The sequence below is a fragment of the Coregonus clupeaformis genome, chromosome 19, assembly GCF_020615455.1.
Source record: "Coregonus clupeaformis isolate EN_2021a chromosome 19, ASM2061545v1, whole genome shotgun sequence".
Lineage (NCBI taxonomy): Eukaryota > Metazoa > Chordata > Actinopteri > Salmoniformes > Salmonidae > Coregonus > Coregonus clupeaformis.
Genome location: NC_059210.1, coordinates 39,224,442 through 39,247,054, shown reverse-complemented (window position 1 = coordinate 39,247,054; position 22,613 = coordinate 39,224,442). Strand labels below are relative to the sequence as shown.

The 22,613-nt window shown below is 43.5% G+C and overlaps 1 protein-coding gene across 1 annotated transcript; it reads right to left on the bottom strand.

Annotated features, from left to right (window-relative positions):
• Window positions 1–218: 218 nt before the first annotated feature.
• On the bottom strand, window positions 219–20,675 carry synm (synemin, intermediate filament protein). The gene is made up of 4 exons (XM_041837429.2): window positions 19,779–20,675; window positions 12,489–12,613; window positions 10,189–10,244; window positions 219–2,618 (listed from the first exon to the last, which is right to left on the bottom strand). Exons 1-4 carry the CDS (start codon window positions 20,565–20,567, stop codon window positions 520–522), a joined length of 3,069 nt encoding a protein of 1,022 aa, XP_041693363.1. The 5' UTR covers window positions 20,568–20,675; the 3' UTR covers window positions 219–519.
• Between the last annotated feature and the right edge of the window lie 1,938 nt (window positions 20,676–22,613).

The window sequence follows — 22,613 nt, the reverse complement described above, 5'->3', positions numbered from 1 at the left end:
ATGAGGTCATTGCATGCTAGGAATATGGGACCAAATACTAAACGTTTGACTACATTTAATACACTATAAGTGCATTTGTCCAAATACTTATGACACCTTCAAATGGGGGGACTAGATACATGAAGTGCATTAATTTCTAAACGGTAAAACAGATATGTATGAAAATACCCTAAATTAATGGTGATATTCTGTACTGTCGCCTCACATAAAACATTTGATCTTAAATCCAAAATGCTGGAGAATAGAGCCAAATTAAAAGTTCTAGCTTCACTGTCCAAATAAATACGTAGGGGAGTGTATCTAGCAGGAAATTAATATAACATATTCTCATGTGAAAATGCGTAATCAATGCTATTAAAACGTTTTGATATACAGGCAGGGGCTATAATTTGTACCATGATTGTAGGCATAGCAATTTATGAATCACAACTAATGATGTCACCTTACAGTTAGTTGCAACTGATTGACTGGTGGGTGGCTTAATATGGGGAGTAATGTAATAAAATGATCTAATTTGAATCAGATCTCATCTTCATTAGATTCAAGATAGACTGTGGCAACTCTTTTCTCATGAGTGACCTTCAGTGGGGGATCCTGTCCTTGGCCGTTATTCACATCCATCTGGAAGGAGAAGGACTTCTCTGATGGCCCCAGCTTGATGTACTTCTCAGTGACTTCAGTCGTGGACTCTCCTCCCTGTCCCTCACTGCTAGTCACCCAGCACATCTCATTTGTGTCCAAGGAGTATCCTCCCTCTGCACCAAGGCCGGGGTTGGAGGAGCGTAGAGCTGCCATGATCTGCTCCTCAGATACATCACCCCCCTGCTCCTCCAGCAGCCCAGAGTCCTCCAGAGTTGTTGAGCTCTTGAGCTCTGCCACGATAGTCGTGGTTCCGTTGTCAGAGGACTGGTGTACTTTCTTGATATCCACAGATATGTTCTGAGGACTATCACTGCCGCTTCTTGTGAGGAGCACCAACTCTTCTTTCAGGCTCCCTGTCCCTTGGAGCTGCTCTAGGGCTCCCCTCAGCTGCTCTTTGGGGTCCAGAGTTTCCTCTCTCAGGTATCCAAGCATCGACTCCTGTACTGTGGGGGAGACATGGATGGTCTCCTCTTCAATTATGCACTCTGGGAAACTCTCTCGGGCCAAGGAGTGGTCACCCTTCATGTACAGGCTGTCTGACGCAGGTCTGTAACTATCGCTTTCCTCGACAAACATTCTGTTCTTTGAGAGTCCCCCCTCCTGGTAGTACCTTTCATCTGAAAGGTCGTCCACCACTCCGTAATGTCCATATGACGCAATGCCACCACCCTCCTCAGGCTCTGACAGATTGGCATCAGGTGTGGAGACAAAATACTCTTGAGACTCTTGGTCGTGGCTGTAGTATGGAGATTCACTATCTCTGGAGTCTTCCTGGACCTTCACAGATCCACCATTCCTTCCATAGTTTGCAGCTGTCATGGAGGTTTTCATTACTTCAGCACCACTCTCATGGTATTTGGTGCCGTGGGGGTCATTCTCTAGTTCTTCAATCTGGAAGAACATTGAAGAGGACTCGGAGAACTTGGGCGTGGATTTCTCCTCAAACTCGTACTCCTCATCACTGTAACCCTCCACTGGTTCCTCAATGATCTCCACATTGACAGACTTGTTTCCCATGTCCTCTCCTCCATACAGCCCAAGGCTGAGCAGGTTCTGAATCATGTTTCCTGTTTCAGTGCCCTTGATATCCTCCAGTGACACGTGTTTCACTCCCTTGCTGAGCAGTTCCTCCAGTGCAGAGTCCTCTGACATATCCAGCTCCTCCTGGACCTTGGACTCTAGGATAATCTGTGTCTTTGTTGACCCGTCCTCCTGCTCCGTTTTCTCTACATGGTAAGTGATCTTGGAGTCTGGAGATGAGGTGCAGACCATTCGATCCAATCCAGCAGGTTTCATGACCTTATCAATGAGTTCCTCCATAGACACAGAATCTAGGACCATCTTATCGCTGGTTGTGGTGCCTGTAGCGCTGCCCTCTTTGGCATGCATCTTGACATTCTGAAGATGAAATGTATCTCCTCTCACCTCTCTTTCAACTTGCCTCTCTGCTTTCTTTTTGCTGTCCTCCTCCGTGTTTCTGCTCAGACTCATCATTGGGGGTGACACTATTCTCACTGATTTGGGGACAACAGTGGGTGAGGCAATGGGACTGGACTTGTTTGCTGTGCCTCGAGAATGGTCGAGAGAATCCTTAGTTGAGTGTTGTGACACCTCTTTGATTCTCACACACCTCTCCTCCACAACTTTTTTCTGAGCATCTACATTCTTCTTGTCGGTACTCTGGTCCACAGGTTTGATAGTAGTGGAGGAGGAGTTGGAGGATGCAGACTGGGATTTAGTGAACGAGACCATGTCCCTTCTGGCTGCAGGACTCTGATTCCTTTTGTAGCTGCTGCCTGTGACTGAGATAGGGATGACCCTGGAAGGACTGGTGCGACCATACTGAGATGGAACAGGTGATCTTCTCAAGCTTGAAGTTGGTTCCATGTATCGCACATCCAGATGCTTCCTTACATCTTGTCTGGCTGAGGTGGAAACTCTTGATTTGTAGTGTTGTGGAGGCATCATCTTAATATCTGAGGTAGAGAGTTAAGCACCAAATTAATGTTATTATTTTTTACATTTTAGTCATTTAGCAGACACTCTTATCCAGAGCGACTTACAGTTAGTGAGTGCATACATTTTACATAAATCCTTTACATTAAAAAAATCACTGCATATATACACGGAGTATACAAAACATTAACAAAACCTGCTCTTTCCATGACATATACTGATCAGGTGAATCCAGGTGAAACTATGATCTCTTATTGATGTCACCTGTTAAATCCACTTCAATCAGCGTAGATCAAGGGGAGGAGACAAGTTAAAGAAGGATTTTTAAGCCTTGAGACAATTGAGACATGGATTGTGTATGAGTGCCATTCAGAGGGTGACTGGGCAAGACAAAATATTTAAGTGCCTTTGAATGGGGTATGGTAGTAGGTGCCAGGCACACCGGTTTGTGTCAAGAACTGCAACGCTGATGTTTTTTTCACGCTCAACAGTTTCCTGTGTGTATCAAGAATGGTCCAGCACCCAAAGGACATCCAGTCAACTTGGCACAACTGTGGGATGCATTGTAGTCAACATGGGCCAGCATCCCTCTGGAGTCCACCTTGTAGAGGTCAGCAACGGGTGTGGCTGAAAAAGCTGAATCCATTCATTTGAAGGGGCGTCCACATACTTTTGTAAATATATATATATATATATTTTGATTTATTTAACACTTTTTTGGTTACTACATAATTCCATATGTGTATGTATATATATATGTATATATGTATGTATGTATGTATGTATGTATGTATGTATGTATGTATGTATGTATGTATGTATATATATATATATATATATATATATATATATATATATATATATATATATATATATATATATATATATATACACACATACATATATATATATATACATACATATATACATATACACATATATATATGTACACATATATATATACACATATATACACATTTTAATGGAAAGGTTTATTTGAACAGTGAGAGACAGAATAAAAACAAAAAAATCCAGAAAAACGCATGTCAAAAATGTTATAAATTGATTTGCATTTTAATGAGGGAAATAAGTATTTGACCCCCTCTCAATCAGAAAGATTTCTGGCTCCCAGGTGTCTTTTATACAGATAACGAGCTGAGATTAAGAGCACACTCTTAAAGGGAGTGCTCCTAATCTTAGCTTGTTACCTGTATAAAAGACACCTGTCCACAGAAGCAATCAATCAATCAGATTCAAAACTCTCCACCATGGCCAAGACCAAAGAGCTCTCCAAGGATGTCAGGGACAAGATTGTAGACCTACACAAGGCTGGAATGGGCTACAAGACCATCGGCAAGCAGCTTGGTGAGAAGGTGACAACAGTTGGTGCGATTATTCGCAAATGGAAGAAACACAAAAGACCTGTCAATCTCCCTCGGCCTGGGGCTCCATGCAAGATCTCACCTCGTGGAGTTGCAATGATCATGAGAACGGTGAGGAATCAGCCCAGAACTACACAGGAGGATCTTGTCAATGATCTCAAGGCAGCTGGGACCATAGTCACCAAGAAAACAATTGGTAACACACTACGCCGTGAAGGACTGAAATCCTGCAGCGCCCGCAAGGTCCCCCTGCTCAAGAAAGCACATATACATGCCCGTCTGAAGTTTGCCAATGAACATCTGAATGATTCAGAGGAGAACTGGGTGAAAGTGTTGTGGTCAGATGAGACCAAAATCGAGCTCTTTGGCATCAACTCAACTCGCCGTGTTTGGAGGAGGAGGAATGCTGCCTATGACCCCAAGAACACCATCCCCACCGTCAAACATGGAGGTGGAAACATTATGCTTTGGGGGTGTTTTTCTGCTAAGGGGACAGGACAACTTCACTGCATCAAAGGGACGATGGACGGGGCCATGTACCGTCAAATATTGGGTGAGAACCTCCTTCCCTCAGCCAGGGCATTGAAAATGAGTCATGGGTGGGTATTCCAGCATGACCATGACCCAAAAAACACGGCCAAGGCAACAAAGGAGTGGCTCAAGAAGAAGCACATTAAGGTCCTGGAGTGGCCTAGCCAGTCTCCAGACCTTAATCCCATAGAAAATCTGTGGAGGGAGCTGAAGGTTCGAGTTGACAAACGTCAGCCTCGAAACCTTAATGACTTGGAGAAGATCTGCAAAGAGGAGTGGGACAAAATCCCTCCTGAGATGTGTGCAAACCTGGTGGCCAATTACAAGAAACGTCTGACCTCTGTGATTGCCAACAAGGGTTTTGCCACCAAGTACTAAGTCATGTTTTGCAGAGGGGTCAAATACTTATTTCCCTCATTAATGCAAATCAATTTATAACATTTCTGACATGGGTTTTTCTGGATTTTTTTGTTGTTATTCTGTCTCTCACTGTTCAAATAAACCTACCATTAAAATTATAGACTGATCATGTCTTTGTCAGTGGTCAAACGTACAAAATCAGCAGGGGATCAAATACTTTTTTCCCTCACTGTATATATATATATATATACACTGCTCAAAAAAATAAAGGGAACACTTAAACAACACATCCTAGATCTGAATGAATTAAATAATCTTATTAAATACTTTTTTCTTTACATAGTTGAATGTGCTGACAACAAAATCACACAAAAATTATCAATGGAAATCAAATGTATCAACCCATGGAGGTCTGGATTTGGAGTCACCCTCAAAATTAAAGTGGAAAACCACACTACAGGCTGATCCAACTTTGATGTAATGTCCTTAAAACAAGTCAAAATGAGGCTAAGTCGTGTGTGTGGCCTCCACGTGCCTGTATGACCTCCCTACAATGCCTGGGCATGCTCCTGATGAGGTGGCGGATGGTCTCCTGAGGGATCTCCTCCCAGACCTGGACTAAAGCATCCGCCAACTCCTGGACAGTCTGTGGTGCAACGTGGCGTTGGTGGATGGAGCGAGACATGATGTCCCAGATGTGCTCAATTGGATTCAGGTCTGGGGAACGGGCGGTCCATAGCATCAATGCCTTCCTCTTGCAGGAACTGCTGACACACTCCAGCCACATGAGGTCTAGCATTGTCTTGCATTAGGAGGAACCCAGGGCCAACCGCACCAGCATATGGTCTCACAAGGGGGTCTGAGGATCTCATCTCGGTACCTAATGGCAGTCAGGCTACCTCTGGCGAGCACATGGAGGGCTGTGCGGCCCCCCAAAGAAATGCCACCCCACACCATGACTGACCCACCGCCAAACCGGTCATGCTGGAGGATGTTGCAGGCAGCAGAACGTTCTCCACGGCGTCTCCAGACTCTGTCACGTCTGTCACATGTGCTCAGTGTGAACCTGCTTTCATCAAGAGCACAGGGCGCCAGTGGCGAATTTGCCAATCTTGGTGTTCTCTGGAAAATGCCAAACGTCCTGCACGGTGTTGGGCTGTAAGCACAACCCCCACCTGTGGACGTCGGGCCCTCATACCACCCTCATGGAGTCTGTTTCTGACCGTTTGAGCAGACACATGCACATTTGTGGCCTGCTGGAGGTCATTTTGCAGGGCTCTGGCAGTGCTCCTCCTGCTCCTCCTTGCACAAAGGCGGAGGTAGCGGTCCTGCTGCTGGGTTGTTGCCCTCCTACGGCCTCCTCCACGTCTCCTGATGTACTGGCCTGTCTCCTGGTAGCGCCTCCATGCTCTGGACACTACGCTGACAGACACAGCAAACCTTCTTGCCACAGCTCGCATTGATGTGCCATCCTGGATGAGCTGCACTACCTGAGCCACTTGTGTGGGTTGTAGACTCCGTCTCATGCTACCACTAGAGTGAAAGCACCGCCAGCATTCAAAAGTGACCAAAACATCAGCCAGGAAGCATAGGAACTGAGAAGTGGTCTGTGGTCACCACCTGCAGAACCACTTCTTTATTGGGGGTGTCTTGCTAATTGCCTATAATTTCCACCTGTTGTCTATTCCATTTGCACAACAGCATGTGACATTTATTGTCAATCAGTGTTGCTTCCTAAGTGGACAGTTTGATTTCACAGAAGTGTGATTGACTTGGAGTTACATTGTGTTGTTTAAGTGTTCCCTTTATTTTTTTGAGCAGTGTATATATATATATATACACACAAAAGTATGTGGATGCCCCTTCAATTTAATGGATTCAGCTTTTTCAGCCACACCCGTTGCTGACCATATATATATTACACTACCGGTCAAAAGATTTAGAACACCTACTCATTCAAGGGTTTTTCTTAATTTTTACATTGTAGAATAATAGTGAAGACATCAAAACTATGAAATAACACATATGGAATCATGTAGTAACCAAAAAAGTGTTAAACAAATCAAAATATATTTTAGAGATTCTTCAAATAGCCACCCTTTTCCTTGATGACAGCTTTGCACACTCTTGGCATTCTCTCAACCAGCTTCATGAGGTAGTCACCTGGAATGCATTTCAATTAACAGGTGTGCCTTCTTAATTTGTGTAATTTCTTTCCTTCTTAAATGTGTTTGAGCCAATCAGTTGTGTTGTGACAAGGTAGGGGGTGTATACAGAAGATAGCCCTATTTGGTAAAAGACCAAGTCCATATTATGGCAAGAACAGCTCAAATAAGTAAAGAGAAACGACAGTCCATCATTACTTTAAGACATGAAGGTCAGTCAATACGGAACATTTCGAGAACTTTTAAAGTTTCTTCAAGTGCAATCACAAAAACCATCAAGCGCTATGATGAAACTGGCTCTCATGAGGACCACCACAGGAATGGAAGACCCAGAGTTACCTCTGCTGCAAAGGATAAGTTCATTAGAGTTACCAGCCTCAGAAATTGCAGCCCAAGTAAATGCTTCAGAGTTCAAGTAACAGACACATCTCAACATCAACTGTTCAGAGGGGACTGTGTGAATCAGGCCTTCATGGTCGAATTGCTGCAAAGAAACCACTACTAAAGGACACCAATAAGAAGAAGAGACCTGCTTGGGCCAAGAAACACGAGCAATGGACATTAGACCGGTGGAAATGTGTCCTTTGGTCTGTAGTTCAAATTTGAGATTATTGGTTCCAACCGGCGTGTCTTCGTGAGACGTGGTGTGGGTGAACAGATGATCTCCGCATGTGTATTTCCCACCGTAAAGCATAGAGGAGGAGGTGTTATGGTGCTTTGCTGGTGTTATGGTGCTTTGCTGGTGACACTGTCTGATTTATTTAGAATTCAAGGCACACTTAACCAGCATGGCTACCACAGCATTCTGCAGCGATACGCCATCCCATCTGGTTTGGGCTTAGTGGGACAATAATTTGTTTTTCAACAGGACAATGACCCAACACACCTCCAGGCTGTGTAAGGGCTATTTGACCAAGAAGGAGAGTGATGGGAGTGCTGCATCAGATGAACTGGCCTCCACAATCCCCCGACCTCAACCCAATTGAGATGGTTTGGGAAGAGTCGGACCGCAGAGTGAAGGAAAAGCAGCCAACAAGTGCTCAGCATATGTGGGAACTCCTTCAAGACTGTTGGAAAAGCATTCCAGGTGAAGCTGGTTGAGAGAATGCCAAGAGTGTGCAAAGCTGTCATCAAGGCAAAGGGTGGCTATTTGAAGAATCTCAAACATAAAATATATTTTGATTTGTTTAACAACTTTTTGTTTACTACATGATTCCATATGTCTTATTTAATAGTTTTGATGTCTTCATTATTATTCTACAATGTAAAAGAATAGTAAAAATAAAGAAAAACCCTTGAATGAGTAGGTGTGTCCAAACTTTTGATTGGTAGTGTATATACAGTGCATTCGGAAAGTATTCAGACCCTTTAAGTTTTTCTACAATTTGTTACGTTACAGCCTTATTTTCCCTCATCTATCTACACACAATACCCCATAATGACAAAGCAAATTCATAAAAAATAAAAAAAACGGAAATATCACATTTACATAAGTATTCAGACCCTTTACTCAGTACTTTGTTGAAGCACCTTTGGCAGCGATTACAGCCTTGAGTCTTCTTGGGTATGACGCTACAAGCATGGCACACCTGTATTTGGGGAGTTTCTCCCATTCTTCTCTGCAGATCCTCTCAAGCTCTGTCAGGTTGGATGAGGAGTGTCACTGCACAGCTATTTTCAGGTCTCTCCAGAGATTATTAAATTGGGTTCAAGTCCGGGCTCTGGCTAGGCCACTCAAGGACATTCAGAGACTTGTCTCAAAGCCACTCCTGCGTTGTCATGGCTGTGTGCTTAGGGTCGTTGTCCTGTTGGAAGGTGAATCTTCGCCCCCAGTCAGAGGTCCTGAGCAGGTTTTCATCAAGGATCTCTCTGTACTTTGCTCTGTTCATCTTTCCCTCGATCCTGACTAGTCTCCCAGTCCCTGCCGCTGAAAAACATCCCCACAGCATGATGCTGCCACCACCATGCTTCACCATCGGGATGGTGCCAGGTTTCCTCCAGACGTGACGCTTGGCATTCAGGCCAAGAGTTCAATCTTGGTCATGTGCCTTTTACTGAGGACTGGCTTCCGTCTGGCCACTCTACCATAAAGGCCTGATTGGTGGAGTGCTGCAGAGATGGTTGTCCTTCTTGAAGGTTCTCCCATCTCAACAGAGGAACTCTGGAGCTCTTTCAGAGTGACCATCGGGTTCTTGGTCACCTACTTGACCAAGGCCCTTCTCCCCCGATTGCTCAGTTTGGCTGAGCGGCCAGCTCTAGAAAGTGTCTTGGTGGTTCCAAACTTCTTCCATTTAAGAATGATGGAGGCCACTGTGTTCTTGGGGACCTTCAATGCTGCAGAACTGTTTTGGTACCCTTCCCCAGATCTGTGCCTCGACACAATCCTGTCTCGGAGCTCTAAGGACAATTCCTTCGACCTCCTGGCTTGATTTTTGCTCTGCTGTACTGTCAACTGTGGGACCTTATATAGACAGGTGTGTGCCTTTCCAAATCATGTACAATCAATTTAATTTACCACAGGTGGACACCAATCAAGTTATAGAAACATCAAGGATGATCAATGGAAAAAGGATGCACCTGAGCTGAATTTCGAGTCTCATAACAAAGGGGCTGAATACTTATGTAAATAAGTTATTTCTGTTTTTATTTTTAATAAATTTACATTTTTACATTTTAGTCATTTAGCAGACGCTCTTATCCAGAGCGACTTACAGTTAGTGAGTGCATACATAAAAAAAAAAAAAAAAAAATTATACTGGCCCCCCGTGGGAATCGAACCCACAACCCTGGCGTTGCAAGCGCCATGCTCTACCAACTGAGATACACGGGCCCATAACATTTGCAAACATTTCTAAAAACCTGTTTTTGCTTTGTCATTATGGGTATATTGTGTGTAGATTGATGAGGATCTTTTTTTATTGAATCCATTTTAGAATAACACTGTAACGTAACAACATGTGGAAAAGTTGAAGGGGTATGAATACTTTCCAAATGCACTGTATATATAGTTTGTGTAATTGAGTAAAACAAATTAATGCTACCAATAGGATGTCACCAATAGAAACATTTCATAAATACATTTACACTCAAGAGTATAGTAACACAAATTTCCCAGCCAAAAGCATGACTTATTTGAAAATAATGTACAATACCTAGGACTCTTTCTCTTGACTGCAGATGTTGCTGATGCTCTCCTTCAATAAGTGCCCTATAGAGAAACAAAAACAAAATGGCATTAAAACCAAGAATAAATACATGGCAATGATATGATTGGATTTGCATTCTTAGAGCAATATTACTTCTTCATAATTAAGCACTGGTTTGTTTTCATTTCATTACAATCACCTCAGAGGAGAATGCTGATCATCCTGCCCTGCCATCTCAAACCTTAAATCAAACACAGAGGAGAATGCTGATCATCCTGCCCTGCCATCTCAAACCTCAAATCAAACACAGAGGAGAATGCTGATCATCCTGCCCTGCCATTTCAAACCTCAAATCAAACACAGAGGAGAATGCTGATCATCCTGCCCTGCCATCTCAAACCTCAAATCAAACACAGAGGAGAATGCTGATCATCCTGCCCTGCCATCTCAAACCTCAAATCAAACACAGAGGAGAATGCTGATCATCCTGCCCTGCCATCTCAAACCTCAAATCAAACACATAGGAGGATGCTGATCATCCTGCCCTGCCATCTCAAACCTCAAATCAAACACAGAGGAGGATGCTGATCATCCTGCCCTGCCATCTCAAACCTCAAATCAAACACAGAGGAGAATGCTGATCATCCTGCCCTGTCATCTCAAACCTCAAATCAAACACAGAGGAGAATGCTGATCATCCTGCCCTGCCATCTCAAACCTCAAATCAAACACAGAGGAGAATGCTGATCATCCTGCCCTGCCATCTCAAACCTAAAATCAAACACAGAGGAGAATGCTGATCATCCTGCCCTGCCATCTCAAACCTCAAATCAAACACAGAGGTAGGCTAGCAGACGATGAACACAACCTATGGACCTGGCCATTTACAGAAAAGAGCAGAGGTCAACAACAACACTTTACCACAAAGATATTGTACCAGTAAAGTTGACCAGCTCACATACCTCGGCAAAGCATAGGCTCCACAAAAGAAGCATTGGAAAACAAAATCTACCGTAGGATACTTTTCTGAAGCTATTACCCCTCTGAAAGTCCCTGGTGTGCCTCCCAAAAGGCTAACCTAAAAATAACAGCTACAATGCACCGCTGTCTACTCTCTACTATAGATCCTAATGTGTTAACCGGCACGTACACTAACAGACATACCAGCTTTCCCACTACCTCTCCAAGGAAGACATTTCATTTATTGCAAATATTGTAAACAAAGTGCAGATGTGTCACCCTAAGTAGGCCTACCACAAGAGAGCTCCATTCAGAGTCTCGGGAGACCAGGGAATTGTCTGTAAAAATAGCCTTGAAATAGGCCCCAGACTAGAAGAAACAAAAAGAGACTCAGGAACAGACCGAAAAGAGACCAGTGTTTGTTTTACATTTCTGAAACAACTCTGGATAATGGGTGAAAACAATGTCATTCAATGTCATTGCTTGATATAAATAGCCATGTGCATGGATCATAGTAATGCTGTGGGACTAGAGTAGTCTCTGTTATGATAATATTGAAGTGTTCTTGAAGTGATCCAATGTGACCAATGTGAATTGTAGTGACATAGTAATAATCTGGCATTGTCATATCAGGGCTCAACAGGTTGACATCTCACAAGTCATAACCACTTTAATCGTTTTTTTTCTAACAGAGCTATGAAAAGCATATATTTCCTGTTCACCTAAAACCAAACTATTTTGGTCTTGGCTGTTTACAAATGAGCAAAAATATCCCTACAGATATCACAATGTGGATAACATCAGGAGTTAATATAAGTAAAGTCTGTGTGGAGGAATGCTAAGTGCCCCTGCCAAATGGGAGGGCAGCAGAGCATTTGCTTTGCAGCTACAGTGAAGGGTGAAATCACTATAAATACATTCCAAGACCAACAACACTGTAGCATTGAAGAGTCTGTGTTGGGCATAACATGACAGAACAAGCATCAACAGGCAAAACAATTGTATTATTATACATAAGGCTGCTTTGTAATTCCATGGTACTATTAAATTGCAATATTAAACATATTGTTTTTACACAAGCGCTGACATCTCACAGTTGATTAAAAACAAAATGTTGTATTCCTCAGAATCAGCATTTTCAGCCAGCTCCTCTGAGTTCCAAAGATAGTAAAAAGGAGCTCTCCACAGGCCCTAACCCATGAGGCAGAATAAATGTCACAGTAAATATTTAACCATGCTTGGGTCACATGCGAAGTAAGGCTACTATGGGTTGCATAACAGTCATTTCTACAAAAAGTCTCCATAGTGAACTCAGAAAGGCCTAGCCAGAGCATAAGAAGACCTACCTGTAGTAAGCCACCTCCATGCCCAGATCCATCTTGACCTGCAGGAGCTCCTGGTGGTCTCTGACCTTTTCTGCCATGGCGTTGGCCAACATTTCCCGCTCCCTCTCCAACTCATCAATAATCACCTGCAAAGAGACAATGGAATGGAATTGTGAACCTGTACATTCCCTTCTATCCTGTTCTACATTTTCCTCCCATACTTTTATGAGACTATAATTATAGGGTTGGTCTACATTTATTTTGTTCATTGCAAAATCAGGTATAGGGAATTCAGATGAGAGATGGTGTCCTAAGTATGAATATAAACATCTTTCAGGACACAATTTACTGTCCAGATTTGTCCCTCTACAGTACCCATATGATCATGCATTGTACTACTTGTCAGTTTCATTAGTATTTTGGTTCACCATCTGACCCTCCTTGTTTATCCCCAAGTAGGTAACCGATTCAATTGTATTGAGTGTGTAAGGGTGAACTTTAGCAGTGCTGTTTGTGTTGTGTCAAGGCCCTTGAGACACCTTCCCTAGAAAGAGCAATAGTAATGGCGTCTTTTTGTATGCACTAACGGAGGCTAACTTCGCCATGGCTCGTTGGCCAAAGCCTATGGGGAAATGAATGGATTTTTTGTAGGGTTTTTGGATAAAGGCCGAAAATAAGGTCTGTGGTAAACACAGGCTTAGGAGATCTAAAACACATCGCACCAAATATGGATCTAGCGTTTGTTCAGCATGCTGTGTTTTAGGGACCACCCGCTGTAGACATCTGACTGCCGCCATTTTTCACGCAATTCAACATGTAAAATTGGTGTGCACTCAGTTCGCAAATTACGTTCAGGGGTGCTAAGTACTCTAGTGGTGTGTCTGAGCCTGTGTTGTTCTATTAGATCTTCTTCATCAGCTAATGTCACTTTTTGTGAATTTTGAAGCTTTTATGTAATCAAAAACAAGCACATAAAGCACATAAAGGCTTGATAATTCCTGAAGGTCATGTTAACTGACTGATATTATCTCATAGAACAAAACGTATAAAATCTCCTTATTTTCGGCGTTTATCCCAAAACCCCATTATTTCCCCCTTCATGTCCCCCATAGGAATCGCTGAACAAACCAGATGGAACTCATTTCCGTTTTTTAGGACTACAAGCTGGAGACCTTTTTTTATTTTTTATTTTTTATTTATTTAACCTTTATTTAACCAGGTCGGCCAGTTGAGACAAGTTCTCATTTACAACTGCGACCTGGCCAAGATAAAGCAAAGCAGTGCGATAAAAACAACAACAACACAGAGTTACACATGGGATAAACAAAACATACAGTCAATAACACAATAGAAAAATAGAAAATCTATATAGTGTGTGCAAATGTTGTAAGTTATGGAGGTAAGGCAATAAATAGGCCATAGTGCAAAATAATTACAATTTAGTATTAACACTGGAGTGATAGATGTGCAGAAGATGATGTGCAAATAGAGATACTGGGGTGCAAATGAGCAAAATAAATAACAATATGGGGATGAGGTAGTTGGGTGGGCTAATTACAGATGGGCTGTGTACAGGTGCAGTGATCGGTAAGGTGCTCTGACAACTGATGCTTAAAGTTAGTGAGGGAGATAAGAGTCTCCAGCTTCAGAGATTTTTGCAGTTCGTTCCAGTCATTGGCAGCAGAGAACTGGAAGGAATGGCGGACAAAGGAGGTGTTGGCTTTGGGGATGACCAGTGAGATATACCTGCTGGAGCGCATACTACGGGTGGGTGTTGCTATGGTGACCAATGAGCTAAGATAAGGCGAGGATTTGCCTAGCAGTGATTTATAGATGACCTGGAGCCAGTGGGTTTGGCGACGAAAATGTAGTGAGGGCCATCCAACGAGAGCATACAGGTCACAATGGTGGGTAGTATATGGGGCTTTGGTTACAAAATGGATGGCACTGTGATAGACTACATCCAATTTGCTGAGTAGAGTGTTGGAGGCTATTTTGTAAATGACATCGCCGAAGTCAAGGATCGGTAGGATAGTCAGTTATACGAGGGCATGTTTGGCAGCATGAGTGAAGGAGGCTTTGTTGCTAAATAAGAAGCCGGAGATGCTTCATGTGAGTCTGGAAGGAGAGTTTACAGTCTAACCAGACACCTAGGTATTTGTAGTTGTCCACATATTCTAAGTCAGACCCGCCGAGAGTAGTGATTCTAGTCGGGCGGGCGGGTGTAAGCAGCGTTCGATTGAAGAGCAAGCATTTAGTTTTACTAGCGTTTAAGAGCAAATGGAGGCTACAGAAGGAGTGTTATATGGCATTGAAGCTCATTTGGAGGTTTGTTAACACAGTGTCCAATGAAGGGCCAGATGTATACAAAATGGTGTCATCTGCGTAGAGGTGGATCTGAGAGTCAAAAGCAGCAAGAGCAACATCATTGATATACACAGAGAATAGAGTCGGCCCGAGAACTGAACCCTGTGGCACCCCCATAGAGACTGCCAGGGGTCCAGACAGGCCCTCCGATTTGACACATTGAACTATATCTGAGAAGTAGTTGGTGAACCAGGCGAGGCAGTCATTTGAGAAACCAAGGCTATTTAGTCTGCCAATAAGAATGCGGTGTTTGACAGAGTCGAAAGCCTTGGCCAGGTCGATGAAGACGGCTGCACAGTACTGTCTTTTATCGAACGCAGTTATAATATAGTTTAGGACCTTGAGCGTGGCTGAGGTACACGCATGACCAGCTCGGAAACCAGATTGCATAGCGGAGAAGGTACGGTGGGATTCAAAATGGTCGGTGATCTGTTAACTTGGCTTTCAAATACTTTCGAAGGGCAGGATGGATATACAGTGGGAAGAACAAGTATTTGATACGCTGCCGATTTTGCAGGTTTTCCTACTTACAAAGCATGTAGAGGTCTGTAATTTTAGAAAATCACAATGTATGATTTTTAAGTAATTCATTTGCATTTTATTGCATGACATAAGTATTTGATCACCTACCAACCAGTAAGAATTCCGACTCTCACAGACCTGTTTCTTCTTTTTTAAGAAGCCCTCCTGTTCTCCACTCATTACCTGTATTAACTGCACCTGTTTGAACTTGTTATCTGTATAAAAGACACCTGTCCACACACTCAATCAAACAGACTCCAACCTCTCCACAATGGCCAAGACCAGAGAGCTGTGTAAGGACATCAGGGATAAAATTGTAGACCTGCACAAGGCTGGGATGGGCTACAGGACCATAGGCAAGCAGCTTGGTGAGAAGGCAACAACTGTTGGCGCAATTATTAGAAAATGGAAGAAGTTCAAGATCACGGTCAATCACCCTTGGTCTGGGGCTCCATGCAAGATCTCACCTCGTGGGGCATCAATGATCATGAGGAAGATGAGGGATCAGCCCAGAACTACACGGCAGGACCTCGTCAATGACCTGAAGAGAGCTGGGACCACAGTCTCAAAGAAAACCATTAGTAACACACTACGCCGTCATGGATTAAAATCCTGCAGAGCACGCAAGGTCCCCCTGCTCAAGCCAGCGCATGTCCAGGCCCGTCTGAAGTTTGCCAATGGCCATTTGGATGATCCAGAGGAGGAATGGGAGAAGGTCATGTGGTCTGATGAGACAAAAATAGAGGTTTTTGGTCTAAACTCCACTCGCCGTGTTTGGAGGAAGAAGAAGGATGAGTACAACCCCAAGAACACCATCCCAACCATGAAGCATGGAGGTTGAAACATCATTCTTTGGGGATGCTTTTCTGCAAAGGGGACAGGACGACTGCACCGTATTGAGGGGAGGATGGATGGGGCCATGTATCGCGAGATCTTGGCCAACAACCTCCTTCCCTCAGTAAGAGCATTGAAGATTGGTCGTGGCTGGATCTTCCAGCATGACAACGACCCGAAACACACAGCCAGGGCAACTAAGGAGTGGCTCCGTAAGAAGCATCTCAAGGTCCTGGAGTGGCCTAGCCAGTCTCCAGACCTGAACCCAATAGAAAATCTTTGGAGGGAGCTGAAAGTCCGTATTGCCCAGCAACAGCCCCGAAACCTGAAGGATCTGGAGAAGGTCTGTATGGAGGAGTGGGCCAAAATCCCTGCTGCAGTGTGTGCAAACCTGGTCAAGACCTACAGGAAACGTATGATCTCTGTAATTGCAAACAAAGGTTTCTGTACCAAATATTAAGTTCTGCTTTTCTGATGTATCAAATACTTATGTCATGCAATAAAATGCAAATTAATTACTTAAAAATCATACAATGTGATTTTCTGGATTTTTGTTTTAGATTCCGTCTCTCACAGTTGAAGTGTACCTATGATAAAAATTACAGACCTCTACATGCTTTGTAAGTAGGAAAACCTGCAAAATCGGCAGTGTATCAAATACTTGTTCTCCCCACTGTAGGTCTGTAACAGATTGGATCTAGAGTGTCACCCCCTTATGAAGAGGGGGATGACCGCAGCAGCTTTCCAATCTCTGGGGATCTCAGACGATACGAAAGAGAGTTTGAACAGGCTAGTAATATGGGTTGCTACAATTTCGGCGGCTAATTTTAGAAAGAAAGGGTCCAGATTGACTAGCCCAGCTGATTTGTAGGGGTCCAGATTATGCAGGTCTTTCAGAACATCAGCTATTTGAATTTGGGTGAAGGGGGGGGGGGCATGGGCAAGTTGCAGCGGAGGGTGCAGAGCTGGTGGCCGGGGTAGGGGTAGCCAGGTGGAAAGCATGGCCAGCCGTAGCAAAATGCTTGTTGAAATTCTCGATTATTGTAGATTTATCGGTGGTGACAGTGTTTCCTAGCCTCAGTGCAGTGGGCAGCTGGTAGGAGGTGCTCTTATTCTCCATGGACTCCAAAACGTTTTGGAGTTAGTGCTACAAGATGCAAATTTCTGTTTGAAAAAGCTAGCCTTTGCTTTCCTAACTGATTGTGTATATTGGTTACTGACTTCCCTGAAAAGTTGCATATCGTGGGGGCTGTTCGATGCTAATGCAGTACGCCACAGGATGTTTTTGTGCTGGTCAAGGGCAGTCAAGTCTGGGGTGCACCAGGGGCTATATCTGTTCTTAGTTCTGAATTTTTTGAATGGGGCATGCTTATTTAAGATGGAGAGGAAAGCACTTTTAAAGAACAACCAGGCATCCTCTACTGACGGAATGAGGTCAATATCCATCCAGGATACCCGGGCCAGGTCAATTAGAAAGGCCTGCTCGCTGAAGTGTTTTACGGAGCGTTTGACAGTGATGAGGGGTGGTCGTTTGACCATGGACCCATTACGGACGCAGGCAATGAGGCAGTGATCACTGAGATCCTGGTTGAAGACAGCGGAGGTGTATTTAGAGGGTAAATTAGTCAGGATAATATCTATGAGGGTGCCCATGTTTACGGATTTAGGGTTGTACCTGGTAGGTTCCTTGATCATTTGTGTGAGATTGAGGGCATCTAGTTTAGATTGTAGGACGGCCGGGGTGTTAAGCATATCCCAGTTTAGGTCACCAAGCAGTACGAACTCTGAGGATAGATGGGGGGCAATCAATTCACATATGGTGTCCAGGGCACAGCTGGGGGCTGAGGGGGGTCTGTAGCAAGCGGCAACAGTGAGAGACTTATTTCTGGAAAGGTGGATTTTTAGAAGTAGAAGCTCAAACTGTTTGGGCACAGACCTGGATAGTATGATAGAGCTCTGCAGGCTAACTCTGCCCCCTTTGGCAGTTCTATCTAGACGGAAAATGTTGTAGTTGGGGATGGACATTTCTGAATTTTTGGTGGCCTTCCTAAGCCAGGATTCAGACACTGCTAGAACATCAGGGTTGGCAGAGTGTGCTAACGCAGTGAATAACTCACACTTAGGGAGTAGGCTTCTGATGTTAACATGCAAGAAACCAAGGCTTTTACGGTTACAGAAGCTCTAGTTCACTGTCACCTCTCATTTAAAGGAGAAGGATGATGGACTGGCTGAATCATGGGTGATCCCTCTAACAGATCAGACTAATTAGCCAGCTCAACAACTGTCCCTTTAAGTCTAGTCTGATGCTCACTGTCCTAGAGTGACATATGGCATCCCACTGGATGAGTGTCAGGGTCAATTTCCAATTCATTTCTTGGGATTGCAACATATTTTTTTACAATTGGACATGACTTGAGAGTCTTACGACAACATCATGCATGACGTACCTTTAAATTCAATGCAGGCACTTGCAAATGTGCATGGGAGTAAAATGATTGACCTGCTTGGTATAGCTCTATCATTAGTAGGCCACTAAGGATTAGTCTCTGCAACAGCTAATTGGTTTAAGTGGCTGATGCAATCCTTTAAGTCTGGCCTGAAACACTGCACTGGTGCAGAATGCATTTTTCTCTGTAGTTATGAGGGGAGTTTTGGGCCAGCCACTACCCTGGGGTGGTCATTTTAATGGCATGTGCTATAAATCAAAGCTCCTGAGAATATTTTCTAGACTTATTTGCTTCAAAACCAGTGACTGTGTGTTGATATCATCTACAAAAGTGTGATCCCAGTGGATGGATGAAGGCAGTGGGTGTGATACAACAGAATGTCACTCCCCAATGTGGTGCAAACAGGCCTGTCAGGGAACAGGTACTGGATGACAGTTTATATGCAGTAGTTGTGCACATTTAGAATCGCAGAGTAGTACCATGACCCTTCAAGTTGGATAGTGATACTTCTGAACCACAAGGAGGTGTGGCTCATGTATCAATTCCACAGTTCCTTAGCCCCTCTTTTTAGCTTAGCCCCTCTTTTTAATTCCTGTAGGCCAATATGATTGGTGATTGAGGTGCATGAGCACCTGAGCAAGAGTGGCCTATGCTGTTTCACTAAATTAATCAAGTATGCATATTTTGTGTGGTTTAACATAACTTTGAAAGCATACAGCATACTGTGAACATTATCAGTGAAGACATTGCTGATCAATTAGTTCAGTCATATTCATTTTTAGTGACATTTCCAAACACTATAATTTACTATAAAGACCCATCTCAGTCAATATAATAATTATGCATAATGATTTAAAATATGATCATGAGCTATAAAAAACACATTGTTGATGTTGGAGTAACAATAATGATCTTTCTCGTCAGATTGTGGGTGTGGCACTTAGAGGAGGAGGTGGTCAGATCTTATTGAAAGGCTGGGCAATCTGTGCGCAGCACCTATCACGTTGAAGAAATACATGCATTTTATGAACAGATCCAAAAATAACACACGTTTGCATTTTTAGAACTCTTCTCAAAAGACAGCATGAACCACAGAGAGTGGTGCCTAAAGTAACATGGGTTGCAAACCCAATTTTCTCACCTGATACTTGGTGATGTCCCCATGGAAGTTATCCTGCATGTCTATGAGCTGTTCCTCCAGGTGTAGTTGAATCTGACCTTGCTTGTCAGCCTCTTTGCGTAATTTGTCAAACTCTGCGGCATAACCTATCTTTTCCCTTTGGAGATCATCCAGTCTCATCTGGTCCGCTTTGATCGAGTCCTCCATTTCTTCGACCTTCATTCGATACATCTCGAATGTGTCCATCCATCCCTCGGACAGACTGAGGGCGTACTGTTGCATATCTTCCATCGAGACTGCCGGAGGGCCATGATACGTTTGGGTAACATTAGGTCGTGACTGGACCTGGCTCTGGAGTTTGGTAATTTCTTGTCTGTGTGCATTCTCAATAAATCTGTACTCGTTCTCAAGCTGGAACAGACGTTCCTCAAGTGCCCCATTAGTCTGTTGAGCTTTTTGAAGCTGCTTCTCGCAACCTTTCATCTCTCCATCTATGTCTTTGCATACCACCTGCTCCTCACAACACATAGACTGTAACATCTTAAACTCTTGCCATTGCTTCTCTCGTTCCATCTCGGCTCGGGACTTCTCGAAGGATAGTTGCCCCAACATTCTCCTCAGGTCCCGCATTTCGGCCATACATGTGTTGTCCCATTCCATCGTCTTCTCTTGTCTTCTCTTGTTTATTTCAGTTATCAGGATTGCATTTTCATTCTCCAACTGCTTCGTTCTTGACAGGTACTGGCCCAGTCTGTTGTTGAGCTCCTGTAATTGATGTTTTTCGGCTTCAAAGCTCCTGAATTGTAACATTTTGTCATTTACAAATTGTACACCTTTGCTTCTTTATATTTCGATAAAGGGAAAATGTTGTACTGCTCTTATTTGCGAGTGCGTCTGTGAGCAGAGCTGTGATGCAACTGTGTGATGAGGGCTTGACTTGTCAAGTGCAGAAGGTGGGCGGGGGCTTAATTATGGGTTCTAGCGTCGGGTTATCCTGGCAGATGTTAGTGGGTTAAAAATGTCCTTACATTTTACTATGGTGGGCTACAGCTCTCCCAAGTGGAGAGACATTGACAATGCAATGGGGCGTGGTTCCAACATAGATAGTAGCCTAGATCACGCAAATCATTTTTTTAAATGAGGCTTTCAACAAACTATTATTGATTACTCTCTTTATAGACATGAATGTAATCCATAGGTAGGGATTCTAATTCCTGAATGTACAGAATGTGCGTGGGTAAAATGGAGGGGGTCAGTTGTATTTCGAAGGTACATAAGGCCAGTGGCGACCCGTCATTCTGGGCAGGTGGTGCTCGCACCACATTTTTAGCAAAAAAAATCATGTAAAAAATAATACAATTTTTTGGGGGGCTTGCCTGTTTTGCATGTTATTTTGCATTAATAAGTGTCACATATCAGTTTGTAAACAATGTAAAAAAATAAATACAATTAATTGAGTTAATAAAGCCGTATTCAAACATAGTCTCTTTTTTGCATTCTTGAGTAATGCAGCTCCAAAATGCAGATGTTTCAGCCTAGCTCAGTGCTTTCTGTGGTGGTGGGGCAGCCAGCAGAAAATACGGAGCGTAGGTGTTGGTAATGTTCTCTAGTTGTGCCGTAATTGGCTCAGTGTTCTGTCACTCATGGACACATCACTTCACCACCAAGTCTAAGGGTAGAGCTAGAAAATTCAAGCCCCTTGGGTGCTGCCATAGAGTTACATTAGAAGTGCCCATCCAAGAAGGCTCAAGGTCATTGGCCACAGATACAATTATGTCAAATCACATTATATCTACAGTAGCTTCGATTGGACTGATCATGTCAACATCATACTTTCAAAATCTTAGCTCTCTCCCGAGTGGCGCAGTGGTCTAAGGCACTGCATCGCAGTGCTAGCTGTGGCACTAGAGATCCTGGTTCGAATCCAGGCTCTGTCGTAGCCGGCCGCGACCGGGAGACCCATGGGGCGGCGCACAATTGGCCCAGCGTCGTCCAGGGTAGGGGAGGGAATGGCCAGCAGGGATGTAGCTCAGTTGGTAGAGCATGGCATTTGCAACGCCAGGGTTGTGGGTTCGATTCCAGTATAAAAAATTTAAATGTATGCACTCACTAACTGTAAGTCGCTCTGGATAAGAGCGTCTGCTAAATGACGTAAATGTAAATGTTAGCTAGCAGTCATCATCATGAATCAAGTTGACATTCTACTGGCAAATCCTTTTTAATCCTTGTCATATGAAGAGAAATAAGGAAGAAAATTATAGATAAAACGTATCGGTGCTCATCGGCCATTGGACATAAACATTACACAACAAGTTGGAAATCGCAAATTCAACAATGAGTGGTTTGGAAGGAATCAGTGACAGTGGCTAACTGCAAGCATTGCAAAGCATTCACTAGCCTACTCAGTGAAATGGCTGTGTTGTCCCAAATCTGGGATTAAGGGTCTCTTTTTTCAAGTTTAAAATGATAAACATTCAACATTGGCCATGCTGTCAATTAAGCATAATTTGTGCCGCGATCAAAACAACTGTTAACTCGGAACTGCAAAAACTTGACTTCAGTGAGTTCAAGACAACTGGAAATTCAGGAAAAAACTAGCTCCGACTTGGAAAATATGTTTTGAACGGTCATCAAACTCGGAATTGTACATCCGGAACTCGGGCCTCTTTCTAGAGCTACGACCTGAAGATCACTGACCTCATCATGATTCAACCTTGTTTTTTTCCGAGTTCCAAGTTGTCTTAAAAGCACCATTAATCCAGAGAACGCCAGACTTTGATGACAACATTTGCCCACGAAGGACCGCTGCACCACCTTCCTGTTCAAGTGAGCACAGCACAACAAGGTGAGTCCAGA

Bases quoted from the DNA above. Each gene is read 5' to 3' on its own strand.
- synm (XM_041837429.2), bottom strand. From the start codon at position 20,567: ATGTTACAATTCAGGAGCTTTGAAGCCGAAAAACATCAATTACAGGAG. The intron at 12,614-19,778 runs GTGAGAAAATTG...GTCTCTTTGCAG, and splicing joins GGGACATCACCAAGTATCAG to GTGATTATTGATGAGTTGGA. The intron at 2,619-10,188 runs GTATTGTACATT...TCTCTACCTCAG, and splicing joins GTCAAGAGAAAGAGTCCTAG to ATATTAAGATGATGCCTCCA.